Raw genomic sequence first — 18,894 nt, 5'->3', positions numbered from 1 at the left:
TTCGTGGAGACAAAAATATATCAGGTTGATGAGTTTTCAACAAAACTGGAAATAGATAACATTTTCTCTAAATGATCTAAAATCTTCAATGGCTTAATATCTATATGCTTCTGAGCCCTGGAAACAAATTAAGAATCTTACTATTAGTTCTTCAACAATAGCTGGCATGTATCTCAATTTGGATATTCTTAGCAAATCATAAAATTGACTAAAAAATATATTTAAAAGTTTATAGTAAAAGTGGAACTAGCAAGCTCATTAAACAAAATAATTGCAAGTAACCACTGATCTCTTTCTCTGCAGTTAACTTTTACCGTTTGGCACAAAAATTCCTTTTGTAGTTATGGAAGTTAAGATTTTGACCTCGATTTCTGAAGATTTCATCAGGCTTCAACCATCCTTGATTTTATTTGCTTCCTGTTTCTGAATAACTGTCAGCTACAGATTTGCACATAGCTGAGCAAATTACTCATCACTTGTTTATTTATTTGAATTGGTTGAGTTCTTCTGGTTCAAACCTTTGATAAAAGATGTCATGTGACATTTGTAACAAGTCAGACTGGATGCACAATTTTGTCTGCATCTGATTTTTCTCACATAACTTAGATTGCACATCCAAAACTAGATGAATATGTTTCATTGTTATTGTCATGTATTATTTTGCTCATTGTCATATGTAGTACATTGTACCATGTACATGTGCATTAAAATCCTTGGTTGCTGCAGCTGAACAGGTATTTTATATAAGAAAAACTTCAATCATATACATTAAATTAAAAATAGATAATAAATACAAGAACAAAATAGATAATAAATATTCCAAGTTCCTATAAAGCAGGAAAAAAAATGGTGTTACAATAGTAAAGTCAGTTATTTTGTTTTCTGGTGTTAGAGCAGTCCATTATTAGTGAAACAAGGAGAGTGCTTTTTTAAAAAAAGGTCTGACTGTACATTTGAAAGAGGAACCAGGCTTTTTAAAAACAGATTGTAAAGTAGCCAAAGCATGTGTCAATTTGTGAAATTCCTATGGATTTAATGACATTTTTCGTGAAACTATGTTTATTTACTACTGTTTCAGATTGTTAATGCATGACCACCTATATACCTTTGATGTCTTAACCTGACTGAAGAAGCCTTTTCAATTCAACCTTCCTTATTTTTTAGGCTTAATTTGTAGATTCATCATTCAAATCCTTACTTTCATTTACCTCTTAGTCTCAAGTATTGAGCCAAATTCATAACCTCTGCAGCTTCTTGTCTTTTCTTTGGCTTGGCTTCGCAGACGAAGATTAATGGAGGGGTAATGTCCACGTCAGCTGCAGGCTCGTTTGTGGCTGACAAGTCCGATGTGGACCGGCAGACACGGTTGTAGCGGTTGCAAGGGAAAATTGGTTGGTTGGGGTTGGGTGTTGGGTTTTTCCTCCTTTGTCTTTTGTCAGTGAGGTGGGCTCTGCGGTCTTCTTCAAAGGAGGTTGCTGCCTGCCGAACTGTGAGGCGCCAAGAGGCACGGTTTGAGGCGATATCAGCCCACTGGCGGTGGTCAATGTGGCAGGCACCAAGAGATTTCTTTAGGCAGTCCTTGTACCTCTTCTTTGGTGCACCTCTGTCTCGGTGGCCAGTGGAGAGCTCGCCATATAACACGATCTTGGGAAGGCGATGGTCCTCCATTCTGGAGACGTGGCCTACACAGCGCAGTTGGATCTTCAGCACCGTGGATTCAATGCTGTCGGCCTCTGCCATCTCGAGTACTTCGATGTTGGTGATGAAGTCGCTCCAATGAATGTTGAGGATGGAGCGGAGACAACGCTGGTGGAAGTGTTCTAGGAGCCGTACCAAGACACAAGAGCAACTTGTCTGTGAACTACTCTTTGCAGACGATGCCGCTTTAGTTGCCCATTCAGAGCCAGCTCTTCAGCGCTTGACGTCCTGTTTTGGGGAAACTGCCAAAATATTTGGCCTGGAAGTCAGCCTGAAGAAAACTGAGGTCCTCCATCAGCCAGCTCCCCACCATGACTACCAGCCCCCCCACATCTCCATCGGGCACACAAAACTCAAAACGGTCAACCAGTTTACCTATCTCAGCTGCACCATTTCATCGGATGCAAGGATCAACAACGAGATAGACAACAGACTTGCCAAGGCAAATAGCACCTTTGGAAGACTACACAAAAGAGTCTGGAAAAACAACCAACTTAAAAACCTCATAAAGATTAGCGTATACAGAGCCGTTGTCATACCCACACTCCTGTTCGGCTCCGAATCATGGGTCCTCTACCGGCAGCTTCTTGTAGTCTTGGGCAATCCCTAATAGGATACTTTCTGTAGTCCACCTGTAGAATTGTTAAGAGATGCAGGTGACTTGCCAGATTTACTCAAGATTCTGATGGTGCTGGTGCACAATTTAAGGAATAACTTGCGTTTTATGTGCTACTGAAATTTGGCATAGTTTTGCCATTAACTTTTTTTTCCCTTTCTTGTAGAATATGGTGAATTCCTACATTGTAAAGGAAAAAGGTTTACTGACTTTGAAGAAGTGTGTCGAGAAATTGAAGTAGAAACTGATAGGGCAACTGGAACAAACAAAGGGATTTCATCAATACCCATCAACCTAAGAATCTTCTCACCAAATGGTATGTATAAAGATGGAACAGAATTTGGTTTCAATGTATATTAAGATAACTATGCACTAATTTCATTGCAACACTTTTGTGCAGAAGGCAGCATTTGGGAGAGATTTTGCCATTTGTAAGGGAAGGTGTAAATTCAAGTCACTAAACTGGCTATTGGTTTTTCCTAGTTTATAAAGAAATTTGCTCCCTAACTCAGCAGAACAGTAAAGCGAAATACCGTATATGCTGTTGTATAGGATGATAGGAAACTTAAAAATGTCACCTTAAAATCAGGATCGTTCTATTCAAAAATCTAAAATTCTTGCCTTGATGACGAAGTCGCAACACCACCACCATCTTGTTGCAGACTCTAATGCACATGTCCCGGTAGCTGTTTGAGAAATCTCAGCACTCCTCCATGGGGTCCATTTGCCCAGTCCGACTGCTGTCGGCTCTGTACAGGCTTTAAACAGCCTGTTGCAGGAGCCAACAGTGATTTATTTTAAAATATCCAAATAAAGTTTATTATTAAATTTTGTTATTAAAATACTATATTGTGATTTACTTTTAACAGCATCCACCGGTCAGTGGTATGTGCCATATTTTCAAGTTATCTTATTCAAAGGGTATCACTCAAAACCGACATTTTAGATTGAAATTCAAGGTCGTCCTATTCAGTGGAATATCTGGTAGTACAATTTGCATCAACTGAAAGAATGATGATTTAAAAAAAATCTGTGGAACAGATTAAAATTGCCTAGCTTTAAAGAACTTGATAGCATGTGGCATTGCACTTTAGTCCTTTCAATGAATATAATCATCTTAGATTGCCAAGTTCAGAGAAACACTACCCAGCATACAAGACTAGGAGCATTTGATACACAGAATTCATGAGCTCAATAAATGTGTATCAAATATTAAAGATGCCTGCACATTATGCAGATACATGAGACAGCATCTGTTTGGGTATGCATTTGCCTAATGTTTCTGCGTAGCTGATGCACGATCAATTACACAAAGACTGAAGCTGTTGAAACTGAAGGCTTTTAATTACAAGAGATGGACAGCATTCCTGTGTTGTTCGCTTACACTGACCCAGACTCGAACTGGGGGCAGGTTTGTGGTATGACAGCCTGTGGTGCACTGTTAGCCAGAATCAGACACACACAAAGATAAAGACTGTTCAACAGGCTTCAATCCACAAAGACTTCCACAGAGCCAGGCTGGCTGTGGCTGCAGCAACTCTTGAGTGAGGCCTCGGGAGGCCGGCGCAGGCTTATATCCCGGAGGGTGATTGACACCTAACCGGTTGGGGCTTGATCCATTCAGGCCGACTGATTGACAGCCGGCCAGGTGATATCCTGTCCCCTTACACTCCTGCAGGTACAGAGGTTTCCCCCTGCAGTAGGCCAGTGGTGTACCACCACATTCACCCTCTTCTTTAAAATTGTCCCGGAGGTGGGGAGGGGCAGTAACAAGGAATCGCACCCACTATGTACATACAATATTTACAGGCTGAGATGATACGGCGGCCGCCGGGGTCTCTGTGACCATCATTGGACTGGCTCCTGCTCACTGGTCAGATGGGAAGTGGGGGACTGGCGGCAGGGGTGTGTGTGTGGCGTGGTGCTGCGTGGAGGGGTGGTCAGGGGGGCCGGGGTTGATGTATGCGGGTCGTATTGGATGGGTGAGAGGGGCGGGTTCATGTCCTAAAGCTGAAGCGGGCCCCTGGTGGTCAAGGAGGCCCTGCTACCTGGGGTCAGGGATGTATGCCCGGTCAGCGTTGTCCTGGGTCGGAGGGTGGCATGGTGTGGTGGGTGCTCCTGCTGGTGTCAGATTGCTGGTTGAGACGGTGTCCTCCCTGCCACTGCTGAACCTAATGTAAGTGTAGTTTTGGTTTGCATGAAGGAGGAAAACCTGCTCTTCCAGGGCTTTGGCCTTGTGTGTCCGTACATGCTCACACAGAAGCACCAGTCCCGTGGACGTGAGCCATTCTGGGAGTGACCTCCAAGGGAACGAGAACAGATGTTAATGAGGGGTCTCGTTGGTAGCCATGCACAGTAGGGACAGAATGGCATGGAGCGCCTCGGGCAGGGCATCCTGCCAGTACTCAACGGCCCACCCTTTTGACCTGAGAGCCAGGAAGACTGCCTTCGAGTCCACCCCATTCTTGTATTCCACTTACCTGTTGCCTTTCGGGTTATAGCTTGTTGTGCGACTGGTTGCGATGCCCCTCACCATCAGTTACTGGCAGAGCTCATCGTTTATGAAACTAGACCCCTGGTCGCTGTGGATGAAGGTGGGGTAGCCAAACATGGTGAAAATCTGCCCCAAGGCCCTGATGATGGTGGCCATGGAGGTGTCCGGACAAGGGATGGCGAAAGGGAAGGATGAGTACTCATCCACTACCGTGAGGAAGTAGATGTTTCGGTTCATGGAAGGCAGGGGCCCTTTGAAGTCCATGCCGAGATGCTTGAAGGGCCGAGTAGCCTTTACAACATGGGCCTTGGAGTGGGGGGGGGGGGTGAAGAAGCGGGGTTTACAACTATGCAAATACTCGTCAGGCCTCGGTCATGTCCCTGATGTCCCTGATGGTGTACAGCAGATTTCGGGACTTAACGAAATGGTATAACTGGGTGACGCCCGGATGGCAGAGGGACTCATGCAATGCCTGAAATCTGTCATCTTGCATAGACGCGCAGGTGCGAGAGGGCATCAGGTGAGTTGTTAAACTTCCCGGAGCGGTACTGGATGTCATAGCTGTCGGTTGCCAGCTCGACTTTCCAGCGCACGATCTTGCTCTTGTGGGTAGTGTTAAACAAGAACGCCACGGCCCGCTGGTCTGTGAGGAGCGTGAATCTCCTGCCGGCCAGGTAGTGACGTCAGTGGCGGACTGCTTCCACAATCACCTAGGCCTCCCCTTCAATGGTGAAGTGCCCTAACTCGGAACCATGGAGGGTCCTGGAGAAGAAGGCGACGGGGCCCCCCCCCTTGGTTGAGGGTAGCAGCGAGGGTCACCTCAGAGGCATCGCTCTCCACCTGGAAGGGGAAGTCCTCATCAACAGCCTGCATCGTAGTGTCAGCGATGTCTTGCTTGATGCAGGTGAAGCCTGCCTGCACCTCAGGTGGGAGGGGAAAAATTGTGGCTTTTTGTCCGAGGAGCGAGTGACCCACTGCGAGTAATAAGAGAACAGGCCCAGACACCTGCGAAGGGCCTTTAACGTTGGGGGGAGGGTTAACTCCATTAATTGGTGCATTCTTTCCTGATCTGCGTCGCCATCCATGGGCCACGATGTCCCCCAGGACACACCTCTCCTTGTTGCAAGTGAGGTTCAGCTCTGCGGCCATCTGGAGGAATTTTTCCAGGTTAGCATTATGGTCCTGCTGGTCACGGCCACAGATAGTGACGTTATCCAGATATGAGAACGTCGCCTTCAGCTTGTGCCAGTCTACCATGCGATCCATCTCCCTCTGGAAGATGGAGACCCCGTTCGTGACCCCAAAAGGAACCCGGCGGAACTGGTACAAGCGCCTGTCCGCCTCAAAGGAGGTGTAGGGCTTATCCTTCAGGTGGATAGGGATTTGGTGATATGCCGACTTCAGGTCAATTGTGGAGAAAACCCGGTAGCGGGCTCTCTCATTGACCATGTCGGGGATCCTCAGCATGGAGTAGGCATCCAGCTGGGTGTACCGACTAATGGTCTGGCTGTAATCCACGACCATCCTCGACTTACTTCCCCCTTTGACCACCAGGACTTGGGCTCTCCAAGGGCAGTTACTGGGCTCTATAACGTCTTCCGCCGGGAGTCGCCGCACCTCCGCCTTGATGAAGTCCCTGACTGCAGCATAATACCACCTACTTCTAGTGGCAGTTGGCTTGCAGCCTAGTGCAAGATGTGGAAAGAGCACCGGTGGGATGATGCGCAGTGTGGAGAGGCCGCAGGTTGGCCGGAGCTGGTAGGTTGACGTGCTGTGTAATGTGAGTGGATGTTGGGGCCCCCCGAAGGCAAGGGTGACACTCTGCATGTGGCACTGGAAATCCAGGCCCAGGAGGAGTGGTGCACAGAGTCTGGGCATGACCAGGAGCCTGAATCCTGTGTAATTCTCCCCTCCCACTGTTATATCGACCAAGCAGAGCCTGAGGGTACCAACAGTCTTATCCTTGGCGGCAAGGGTGATCGAGCATGTGGTGGGGTGGAGCTTTAACCTTAGGGAGTGGGCCACGCTCGGGTGAATGAAGCTCTTAGTGCTGCCACTGTCAAACAGTCACTCTGTTACCTGCCCGTTGATGTCCATCTTCAAGCGCCTGAGATCATGGAGGATGTCCCTGGTCAGCATGGAGGTGTCCAGGACTGTCTCGGAGTTGGAGTCGTCGCTATCCGGAGGGATGGGGAGCGTCGATAGGGCGGCCTGGTCATCGCCCGTATTGACCACGTCGACATCGGTTGTGAGGTGCAGCGTGCGGTAGCCAATGGCCTCCGGAGGCATGGGGAGCATTGCTAGGGCGATCTGGTCATCGTCTGTGTCAACCACTTTGCTGTTGGTTGCTGGGTGCGGCGTGGGGCAGCTGATGGCACCCGGAGGTATGGGGAGCGTCGGTAGGGTGGCCTGGTCATTGCCTATGTTGACCACGTCATTCTCAATGATGTCGGGGGCCCTCTATGTCGAGTGCTGTCTGGCCCAAGATGGCAGCGGCACGTGGGGCCGCTGCGTGGCTGGCCTCCTTCCCCAGCTGTATCTGCTGCACCAGGGGATGTGACGTCATCACGGCCGGCGGCCGTGATGTCGTTACATCAGCTGGAAGTGATGTCAAGTTGTGAGCCGGAAGTGTCGTCGCTGTAGTTCTCAGTGAGTAGCACCGGTGAGGGCGGGGGCTGGTGCAGATGCTCGGGGCACACGCTGTGACGGTCGCTGGTGGGGCCGGATGTTATGTGGTTAAAGTCGGGGAAGGGGTAAGTTGTCGCGGGGACAATGGCACAGCCTGACACGTGCACGTGGGGGGGTCTGTGGGGGGGGGGGGTGGGGAGGTCATAGAGGGCCGCTGAACTGCCGGCAGATTTAGAGAGGCACACTTTTGCAAAGTGGCCTTTTTTGCCACATCGGGAACAATACTGGTAAGACTCAGCCATCTCCCTGGGTTGCTGGGCTCAGGTGTTGAGGAGGTACCTTTCACAGACCACATTCATGTTCAAGTTCTCGAGGGTGTCTATTGCGCTCTTGTACGTGGAGCAGCCTATCATTACCTGGCAGGCATGGGGACCCAGCTTTGACCAGAGTAGGACCAACCACTTCCGATCGGAGTCCAGGATGTCGCCTTCGCATGCCTTGATGATTGCCCCTACCACGTGCTGCCAAATCTCGAAGTGTGTCTGGGCTTCCGGGTGGCGTGGATCGACCTCGAGGCTCCCTGCGCACAGGAGGTTTTCCATAGCTGCCGTGGAAAAATTTTGTGGATTAAATTGTTGTGCACTGTTAGCCAGAATCAGACACACATAAAGATAAAGATAAAACTGTACAACAGGCTTTAATCCACAAAGACTTCCACAGAGCCAGGCTGGCAGTGGCTGTGGCTGCAGTAACTCTGAGTGAGGTCTCGGGAGGCCGGCGCAGGCTTATATCCCTGAGGGTGATTGACACCTAACCGGGTGGGGCTTATTCCATTCAGGCCGACTGATTGACAGCTGGCCAGGTGTTGTCCTGTCCCCTTACACTCCTGCAGGTACAGAGATTTCCCCCTGCAGTAGGCCGGTGGTGTACCACCATCCCCTTACACTCCTGCAGGTACAGAGATTTCCCCCTGCAGTAGGCCGGTGGTGTACCACCATATATCTTTTATGTGGAGGAAAGGGGAGGAGTCATGAGCTGGTCAGTGAGAGCATGGTCAAGTAGGAATGTTTATGCAATTTACATATGGTCTTATTAATCATTCAGTGTTGATTTTTTGTTAGCCACAATTATGCAACCAGTGGTATGTTGGTATAGTTATTCTCAACTTAGTTTGGACTTGAATGTGGGAATTGCAATATTCAAATTAACAGGAAGCACAATAATTGTATCTATGAAGTTGAAATTGAGCATTTTACCATCAAATGAAAATGAATGCAAAAAAATTTAAAATGAAATATCTTGATCTGAAAAGTAATGGGATGCATCATGAGGGGTAAAACTTGAAAAGGAGTGAAGGAGCAGATCCACTTATATAAACTCAAATTTACTGGTAATCAAGTTGCATAGGAACATCCTTCATCCCCCAAGTCTATGCCAACCATCTAACACCCGTTTACACCAATCTTGCACTCATCCCATTTTATTTCCCTTCATTCCCATCAACTCTGCCTAGATGCTACCATGTATCTTTACAATAGAGGCACTTTGCAGCATCCAGTTAACCTACCACATGGCTATCTTTGGATTTCGTGAGGAAAATGAGAGCACTTGGAGAAACCTACACAGTGACAGGGAGATTGTGTATACTGTGACAAGAGTATTTAGAGGTGGTTTGGGAGGAATTTTTGGAGCAGCTCACAAACACAGAATTTTTGCAGGACTTTTGCAGGGTGGTTTTTACAGAAAGAGGAACCAAGTTGCAGAATCCAGCTGGCCTGGGAGAGCATGTGATCTTTGCAGGCAGACAGAGAACAGCTTTCCTCTCAGAGAGGGAAGGAGTGAGAGGGAAAGAGAAATCAGGTCCAGAGGAACAAGCTGGCAAACTTTGGAAGTTTGCCTAGTCAAAGGAGATGACCGGCAGTCTGAAAGGTGACCTGAAAGAAAGAGAATCTTCTGGAGAACCCTGAAGGGGACAAGTTTCATCAGCAAGACTGATTGAGAAGGAATCAGGTACGGATGTCGTGGAAAAGGAACCTCTCTCTGAAAACCAGCAAAAATTTCCTGAGTGGTAACCATTTGCCTGTTAAACACCAAAGCCTGGTGAACTTTGTTAATGCTAACTTCTGTGCACAGAACAAGAATTGCCTGCAACCTGTGAGATTGGACTGTGATCCAAAGAACTTTTCTAATCTTAAATATACATTACACACACCTGCGCTTAGTATTAGAGGGGGGATTAAGTGGGTTAGGTAGGTTAAGTAATAAGTTAAAGTTTAATTGTGTTTTCTTCTTCAAATATAATTAAAAACTACTTTTGTTTAAGTAACCCTGTGTTGTGGTGCAGATCTATTGCTGCTGGTTTTTGGGGTCCTCTGGACTCTGTAACAGGACTCCACACAAACTCCACTGGAGATCAGGTTTGAACCCAGGCAACTGAAGCTGTGTGGTAGCAGCTCTATCAAGTGATGCACTTTGCTGCCATCTAGCTTTACAAACCTTCAAAAACTGAACAGTAATCAATGATTTGGAAAGTATTATGAACTAAGAATATATTAAGAGGTACATAGGTAGAGCTAAACATGAATAAATTGTCCTGGGAGTCCTCAAGATTCACTTCAGATCTCAATATCCTTGAGTAATGTGGATGACTGCAGCTCCAGAATTAATAAGCTTGACATTATATAGGAGAAAGTAGTAACTTGACTGATTGTCTATCTATCATTTTAAACCAGCCATTTTCCACAGGCTCTCCCCCCCCCCCCCCCCCCCACCACGGGACTACAGCACATTTAAGGGGGGGAGGCACAGACTGAAATCATAAAATGTTTTTTAATGTTTTTGGTAGGAGAGAAGTACAGAAGATACTAACTAAACTTGACTACTTTATAGGGAAGGAGGCCTAGAAATTTTGAGCAGAGTCCTAAGGGGGCCATTGCAATAACAAAGGGTTGAGAATAGCTGTTCAAAACATTCAGTCTCTCTACTACTGACAAATGGAGGCTGCAGAGTTTACCAGCTGCAGAATAAACTGCACTTGCTCATCTAGGCTATATTAACCACTGGGAAGGAGAGAGGCAGCAAGGTCATGGGAACAGCTCCATGTTCCCTTTCAAGATGTATGCAGTTCTGACTCAGAAATCTATCGCTTTTCATTCATTGTCGCTGGGTCTACATCCTTGGATTCCCAACTCAACAGCACACTGGAAGAACCTTCAGTGCACTACCATGACCTTGGGCAATAAGTGATGGATAATAAATGCTGACCCTGATGACATGGTCAAGAACCATAAAAAAAGCCTGAATTATTACAGTTACAATTACCCTGGTTTAAACGTTGATTATTTGTGCCCTAATCATGGATAGGATTGAAGCGAGGAATCATTGTCCTTCTGTGGGTTTGATGGCAGCAATACAGGTAACAGTGGTTTATCCTCCTGTTTTGTTTTTACAGTGCTAAACTTGACCCTTATTGACTTGCCTGGTATCACAAAAGTACCAGTAGGTGATCAACCAGCTGATATTGAGTACCAAATCAGGGACATGATAATGCAATTCATCATTCGAGAAAATTGTCTTATTTTGGCCGTAACACCAGCTAACACTGACTTGGCTAATTCAGATGCACTTAAGTTAGCAAAAGATGTTGATCCTCAAGGTAAGGGTTTTTTTTTCCCCCCCTAACATTTAACTGCAAGGTAATGTTTTTTTTTAATACAATGGAATCATATTCCTAAATGAAAAACACTATTGTTATTACAGAATGTGTTTTCTGCCCTGATAGCTACAAATCTTTTGTAGTCGTAACATTTTTTCTTTAAATTGTATGCACGCCACCAGTGTTTGTGGAATTTGGAGGATTTTGTGAAGGAGGAGAAAAATGTAATTCTAAAATTAATATTTATACCTTTAACATCAAATTATTTCATTGTCATTGAATAACTCCCAAGATCTGAGAATCTTTGCCTTTATTTCAATAGATATACAAAGTTCAGGATGTTCAACTCGGAATTTAAACAGCAGCCTCAATATAGACATTTGTTTAGGTCTCATTTTGTAAATTCATCTGGTCATTTCGAGACATATTGGAGATGACTTGATGCCTCTATGGTAGCATATTTGTGACAGTATTACACTGTCTGAATGTTCCTCTCATTACTTGGAACCATGTAACTCATCCTATCTAGTTGAAAAAGGCAAGCACTAAAAATTCTGCAGGAGGAACATTGTGTCAACTTTCCAGCCCAATTTCTGCCTTTTTGGGCAGATTAAAGATGTATGATTTGACGCCACCCCAACAGAAATAGGCAAGAAGAAAAATCTTGAGAGGGAAGGATCCAATTTGTGGTCCACTTGTTTGCAGTACTTTATATTGGTGCTGCAATGTGTTTGGCATGTCAAATCTTTAAAAAGTTACTTTTTTAATCAAATATAATCATCATTTAGTTTATTCAGTGCTCTTTTGAGGTATTTGTATATCTGTAGCTCAAACATTCAAAATTGTTTTCTTTTGGAGCATTATGGTTTGTTGATGATGTCTACTGGAATTTTATTTAAACTACTTGAATTAACCTACTGCAATGTCATGTGCAAAATAAAATCTATTGCTCTCTGAAAGCTGTTTAATTAATTTTTCATTTAACAACTGATATGAACAGGTTTACGAACAATTGGTGTGATTACCAAGCTTGATTTAATGGATGAAGGTACAGATGCCAGAAATATTTTGGAGAACAAACTGCTGCCTCTTCGCCGAGGTATTGTACATAAATAAACCGAAGTAGTTGATGCTTAATGTTCAGAGTGTTGAATGTCTACCCCTGGCTCATTCATTTGACATTAAGTATTGTGCATTTGATAGGTTTTTTTCAACAGCATATTTATTAAGAATACAGTGTTGCTTAATTAAAGTGTTTGAGCTTTGCCTGCCCCGCTAATATTTGTGAAAAGTGCTTTTCGTTAAATTGGTGGTACATTATGTTGATGGACACATGCAGAAAGTATCCAGATGAGCATTTACATTGCCAAATCATTGAAGACTGTTAAGTGGGATTAGTATGCATGGATAGCTTATGGCTGTGTTAGGTGGAAGGGCCTTTTTCTGTGCCACATGAAAAAATGATTCTCACAGAGCTCATTTATCCCATATTGCAGTCTATGTTTAAGCAATCTCTCAGCTAATGGCCGCAGTCAGCTATCCTATTTGTGTGCAGCAACAAATGAACTTGACAACATAAGCTTCCAGAATGCATTTGGAATACTTTTTGTTTGCTCTTGTATCTCTCGTAATGATTGGAAACAGAAGGGCAAGAGCAAAACTCATAGTTAGTTGGAGACGGTACATAAGAGGGAGAGGACATTGGGAGAGGAAGGTGGTGAGAATAATTAATTAAATATCTGTGGAAATGAGATGGATCATTGTTAAGAAATGGCTTTACATATTTGTGAATGGTGGTTATTTTGGAATAATCTTTCTGGCGGACAATTGGTGATACTTTTGGACTAGTTATTCTTAAACCTGAATTTATTGCTCAGAGTGATGATCTCAAATTCTAGAAATTTGAATTCAGTTGTTTAATTAAAAAGTCGAAAAATAAAAAGCAACTGATATCTGGTGAGTTGATGGTTTGCATCTTTGTGGTCAACTTAGGGTTTGGAGCAGGACCTTGATGCTGGCGTGACGGTCGTGCAACACCTGCTGCAGATGTAGGCAGTGGACTGAAAAGGTGCATGATGTGCTTTTTGTTTTACAGCCTACTCTTATCTGCCATTTGAGTATCCTGGTTTATTGCATGTTTACCAAAAGGACATGGAATTGGTTGTGAGCAGCTTGAGAATGTTTTGAAGCAACATGAATGGTGCTGCATAAACGCAAGATAATTAGTTATCTGTGTTGATGCTTACCATTTTTTTGATCTTGCTTTCCTATAGCAAAGGCATGGATATCCATATAACAAACTGTTCATGGGACTATGACGAACATCTACCTGGTAAATGTGGTATGTGTTGTTGATTAAACAATTAATAAATGCTAATAGATTTAATATACTGCAGGATCTCATAAACTCTTATCCTGTTCAGAGATGCCTAGATTGCATCTGGGGAGTGAAGTTGCAAACTTGTGCCTTCTTCATGCCTTGTTTCCATGCTCTAGGCCAATGGTTTCCAACCTTTTACTTTCCACTCACATACCACTTTAAGTATTCCCTATGCCATAAGTGTTCTGTGATTAGTGATTTCTTAAGGTGGTATTTGAGAAGGAAGGGAAGGTTGAGAATCACTGCTCTAGACCCAATTATTACTGAAATATTTTGCTTGAGAAAAATTGTTATTGGCCCATTTCCTTTGGAGTTATGAAACTGCACATAACGAATCAATTTAGAATGATTAAAACAGTGGTTTTCAAACTTTTTCTTTCCACCCACATACCACCTTAAGCAATCTCTTATTAATCACAGTACACTTATGGCATAGGGAAGTGGTATGTGAGTGGAAAGTAAAAGATTGGGAACCACTGCTCTAGGCGCTCCAAATTTAGCAGAGTGCATGAAGAAAGCAGAATTAATAGAACTTACAATTTGATATGCATTTGTCAGCTTGGTACTGATCCATATACTCTTGGTCAGCATGGATGTAACTGCCATGGCTTTTGCAATGTGCAAGTTGATTTCAGATTGAATTGACAGATTGCTGTTTTTTGTGGAACCTGAATGTGTGAAGTTATTGGCAACTTCCAGTAACATCATTGTTAATTGGTTACAGAATGACAGCACCCTGGATCATGAAATTTGTCTTTTTGATACAGAGTGTCAATCCAGACTCTTTGCAGATGTAAGAGACTTTGTCTTTTAGTTGCTGGTGTTCCTCCTCAGTATGGGATACTAATATGGCCTTGTGGTTATGACAAGAATCTGGAGCACTTTTGTATGGGCTCTTGAGTGATCAAAGCTGAATTGTGCCCAGTTGGTTCTGTGGTATGACCAGACACATTCTGTAGATGAGATTAAGGCATTTGAGAGCAGCATTCAAATAAAAAGGGTTTTGGCTACAATATGATCCCTTTTGATCACATCCATTTGGATGTCTTAAAGGGTTCCAATATTAACTTGTCATAGCTAGACTTACCCTTCATACTGTTGAGGAAGGAATAAATCATACTGAGCAGCTTCAAGTAAAAATGACAGTGATGGTTATATACAGTTACCAATGTGAAGTTCAGTTTTGAACAATGTCAACACTGTTCATTTTTAACTTTTTTATTAGATTCTTCTAATTTCTTTTTTAAGTCCTCTACTTCCATTTCTACGGCTGTTTCTCGTTCTTCCACCTTGTCCACTCTTTTTCCTATATCCAACATGACCATCTCTAATCTATTCATTTTTTCTTCTGTACTTTTAATTCTTCTTTTTATTTCACTAAATTCTTGTAATTGCCATTCTTTTACTGATTCCATATATTCTTTAAAAAAATATATCCATTGTCTTGCCTTTCCCTTCTTCTTCCATTTCTCTATGTTCTTCTTCTTCTTCTTCTTCCCCTGGGTTGGTCATCTGTTGTTTCCTTGTTTTCTTTTTACTCTCTTCTTTCTTGTTCTCGTTGTTTTCTATGTTCTCTTCCTGTTGTTGTGTTGTATCTGTCATTCTCAGCTGTGGAGATCGACTCCTTGGCTGGTCCCCCCTCCCATCAGTGTTTTTTTTGTCATGCGCGGTTGCGCACTTTTACTTGGCTCCGCGAGCCATTTTTGTAGTCCCGAGCTCGGGACTTCAACTGACCTTAGGGAGCGGGCTTCTCTCTCAGCGGCGGGCCTCCTCGGACAGGTAAGGCCTTCACCTTCTTCCGACGTTCTTTCTTCTTCCCATTGCTTTCGACTTTTCTTTCTTCGCTGCCATTTTCTTCCCACCTTTACTTTCACTTTATTTTAATTTTTATGTTTGTGCCTTTGTGTTTTGTGTGTTTTTTTTTAACTTTTCCGGAGAGGGCTGGAGTTCCCCGACCGGCCACTACTCCATCACGTGACTCCCCCAACATTGTTCATTTTTAATGTACCACCAAGCTACCAAATTGTTCTCATAATCACTTTTTCAAATAGAAATACAGAAGGATAATAAAGACAGTCCTTACCACCAAGTCCTTAAAAATAAATAAAAGTCTTGTACTTATATAGCAACATGTAAATCACATAAAACATTTCGAAGATGCTCACGGCCAATTAAATGCTAAATGGATTTAATATTGCAATCAATTTATGCACATGAAGCCCCCACAAATAGCCGTGTTACAGGTAAAAAATAGAGAGCATAATTTTGGAGTTAAAAATGTTGACAGAACCTGGAGATAATTTTATATGCCAAAAATAAATGTTAACCCGAAAGTGCATGATAAAGAATCATAACAATTTGCATTTCTGTTTTTGTGGTTGTTAGGATACATTGGTGTTGTGAACAGAAGTCAGAAGGATATTGAAGGGAAGAAGGACATTAAAGCAGCTCTTGTAGCAGAAAGAAATTTTTTCCTTTCTCAGTCAGCTTATAAGCACATGGCAGAATGCATGGGAACTCCATATCTCCAGAAGATCCTCAATGAGGTAATGTGATAGTACGGATTCTATCACCGATGTATATTGTAGTATAGGATGGCTGTGATTGGCTGAGAGCGTAGCCACGCCTACTGCCAAGCCATACCCAGATCATTCTGGACTGGTCGACCAACATGTGATACGCTCCAGTCTTTTGTTAACAAAAGCCTTGGTTCGGATCAACAAGTCTTTGATTCTTTCGACGTGCACTACAGGTAAGAAAGTTTTGCATTACATAAATGTTAATGCCTTACATATTTGTTTTCATTGTGATAATGATTTTATTTGCATGTTGTAAATGCAATTCCCTGTGCATATTTTCTAAAAAGAAATGAGTTATTTTATTTTAACTATGAAGCTAATTAATGAGCAACAATATGATTTGGTATTAAAATGTAGGGCTGTAACGTGTAGCTGCGGTTTTCGCTCTGGATTTGAGCTCTATAGAAGACATGCACACTGGAGAGTACAAACAGTACTAATTTATTGGCTCTGCCTTTTATAGGCTAGCTGAGCTTGCTGCTACATCATCAGTGGGTGTGGCTTACGCTCCACTGATCGCTGATTGATGGCTTTACTATCTGTCAATTGATTCATTTCCTCCGTTGCCATTGTAGCCTATGGAAGAAGGCTGTCTAGGCCCGTGCTGCCTGCTCAATCATTGTGTTCGGATGCGGCAGCGTGGAGTAGGCTGTGGGTCGCTACATGAACCCCCACCCCGCCCCCCCCTCAACTCTGTGTATCAGCTGTGTCCTTGGGAGACCTGCCTCTGCGTCGTAAGGCCATATGGGTGACCAGCTGGCTAGGATCCAAATGTGCTTGTTTGTGATGGTCAATCGTGAGCATCTCCTCCCTGCCTCCGATGTCTAGTACACAGGTGGTCCCTTTGTGCTTGATCACCCAGTAGGGTCCTTCATCAGACCATTGAAGCAGTGTTAGGTGAGCCCCTTGTCTCACAAAGACAGGTCTACAGTCCTTTAAGTCTTTAGAGACACACTGGGCTGGCAGTGTGCTTTGGGAAGTGCCAGGGCCTGCGAGTCTAGTTGTTTTTAGACAAGTCAGAGCAATTGCTGGTGGTTCATATATGTTTTTGGCCAGGAATTTGCCAGGGATGACCAGGGGTGCGCTGTAAACCATCTCCGCTGCTGATACGTCAAAATCCTCTTTGGGAGCAGCGTGAATACCAGGAGGACACCTGTGAGTTTGTCGACCCAGTTAGGGCTTGTGAGCCGGGCCATGAGCGCTGCCTTGAGGTGCCTGTGGAACATTTCCACCAACCTGTTGGCCTGAAGGTGGATTTGTGTTCCCAGGGTTTTGGCCAAACATCAGAAAGGCCTGAGATGAACTGAGCCCCTCTGTTGGAGGTCAGGTGTTCTAGAACTCCAAACCATGGTACCCAGGTGTTCAGTAGGACTCTAGTACATGCTTCCGTGGACGTTTGTGCCAGGGGAACTGCTTCCCGCCAACTAGTCAGATGGTCCATCATTGTCAAGAGGTATTGTGCTCCTTTTGATATTGCCAATGTGCACATGACTAAACTTTCATCAGGCCAGCTTGAAAGATGGCGGGGGGTGGGGGGGCTTTGATGTGCGTCAGCACTTTTGATGCCTGGCACTGTGTGCGGGTCCTGGCCCACTGACTGACCGTGTCATACATATCTGCTGGCCACCATCGTGACTGTGATTCTGATGGTTGGGTGTGTCAGGCTGTGGACTGTGTTAAAAGCCTGTTTCTTCCATGCTGCCGGCACTATAGGTTGAGGTCTTCTGGTCGTGGTGTTGTACAGAAGTATCTGTTCCCCTGGTCCGATGCGCATGTCCTCTAGCTGGAGACTGGTTATTGCAGTCCCATATGCGGGGATGTTGGGGTCTGATGGTTGTGCCTCCACCAAATCTGCGTAGTTGATTCTTGGGATGGGGGCTTGTATTACCAATATGAATGCCCATTATAGTGCATCGACTCCATGTTTGTTTTCCCAGCATTGCGTTTGTTGTCTGTGGAGAACTTGAATCTATAGGACAGGTGCCTTTGTTATTTGTCTGACCAATGGTCTGATACTTTGTTGAAATGAAAGTGAGCTGCTTGTGGTTTGTAAACATCAGGAGCTGTCTGCCCTTCAGGAAGTGCCTGAAGTTTCAGACCAATTGGTATAATGCCAGGAGCTCTCGATCAAAGGCACTGTACTTGAGCTCAGATGGTTGGAGGTGCCTGCTGAAGAAAGCTAAAGGCTGCCATTGTCCGTTGTCCAGCTGCTCAGGTACTTCCCCGACTGCAGTGTTGGAGGCGTCCACCGTGAGTGTGGTCAGGGCATCTGTCCTTGGATACACAAGGTTGGTGGCATTGGCCATGCATCTTTGGTTATCTGGAAAGCTTCTGATGCTTCCCGAGTCCATTTGATTTCTCTCTTTTGACTTAACATAAGGGAGAATAAAGGTTGCATGATATGGGCCACCGCTGGTATGAAGCAGAGATAAAAGTTAGCCATAAAGGCTTTGCAAAAGACCAGATGACCTTCACCTTTTCGGCCAAAGGACTGGCCCATCTTTATTTATTCTTTTCCCCAGGAAATCAATTTCCTCTCGCCAGAATTGGCACTTGGCTGGGTTGATTGTCAAACCATATGTGCTCAGGCGGGTGCATAATCACTTTGCACATTTGCGGCTGGCCATCAGAATATCATCCAAGTATATGAACATAAACTTGAAGTCCCGGCCCACTGTGTCCATCAGTCTTTTGAAGATTTGAGCAGCACTTTTCAGTCCGAAAGGGATTCTGATAAACTCTAACAGTCAGAAAGGAGTGATGATTGCAGTTTTGGCAAGGTCCTCTGGGTTGACCAGGATCTGGTGATAGCCCCTGATGAGGTCCACCTTTGAGAAGATCGGT

The 18,894-nt window shown here is 44.4% G+C and overlaps 1 protein-coding gene across 7 annotated transcripts in view; it reads left to right on the top strand.

Moving 5' to 3' along the window:
- dnm3a (dynamin 3a) overlaps nucleotides 1–18,894 on the top strand; it is a 289,034-nt gene that overhangs the window by 88,075 nt on the left and 182,065 nt on the right. For all 7 annotated transcript variants that reach the window (XM_069937733.1, XM_069937731.1, XM_069937730.1 and 4 more), the window contains exons 3-6: nucleotides 2,481–2,630; nucleotides 10,888–11,091; nucleotides 12,092–12,190; nucleotides 15,857–16,017. In XM_069937733.1, coding sequence (XP_069793834.1) covers nucleotides 2,481–2,630; nucleotides 10,888–11,091; nucleotides 12,092–12,190; nucleotides 15,857–16,017 — 614 coding nt within the window. The remainder of the gene's footprint in view (nucleotides 1–2,480; nucleotides 2,631–10,887; nucleotides 11,092–12,091; nucleotides 12,191–15,856; nucleotides 16,018–18,894) is intronic.

This window comes from Narcine bancroftii, chromosome 5 (assembly GCF_036971445.1).
Source record: "Narcine bancroftii isolate sNarBan1 chromosome 5, sNarBan1.hap1, whole genome shotgun sequence".
Classification (NCBI taxonomy): domain Eukaryota; kingdom Metazoa; phylum Chordata; class Chondrichthyes; order Torpediniformes; family Narcinidae; genus Narcine; species Narcine bancroftii.
This window is presented reverse-complemented; position numbering and strand designations above follow the sequence as displayed.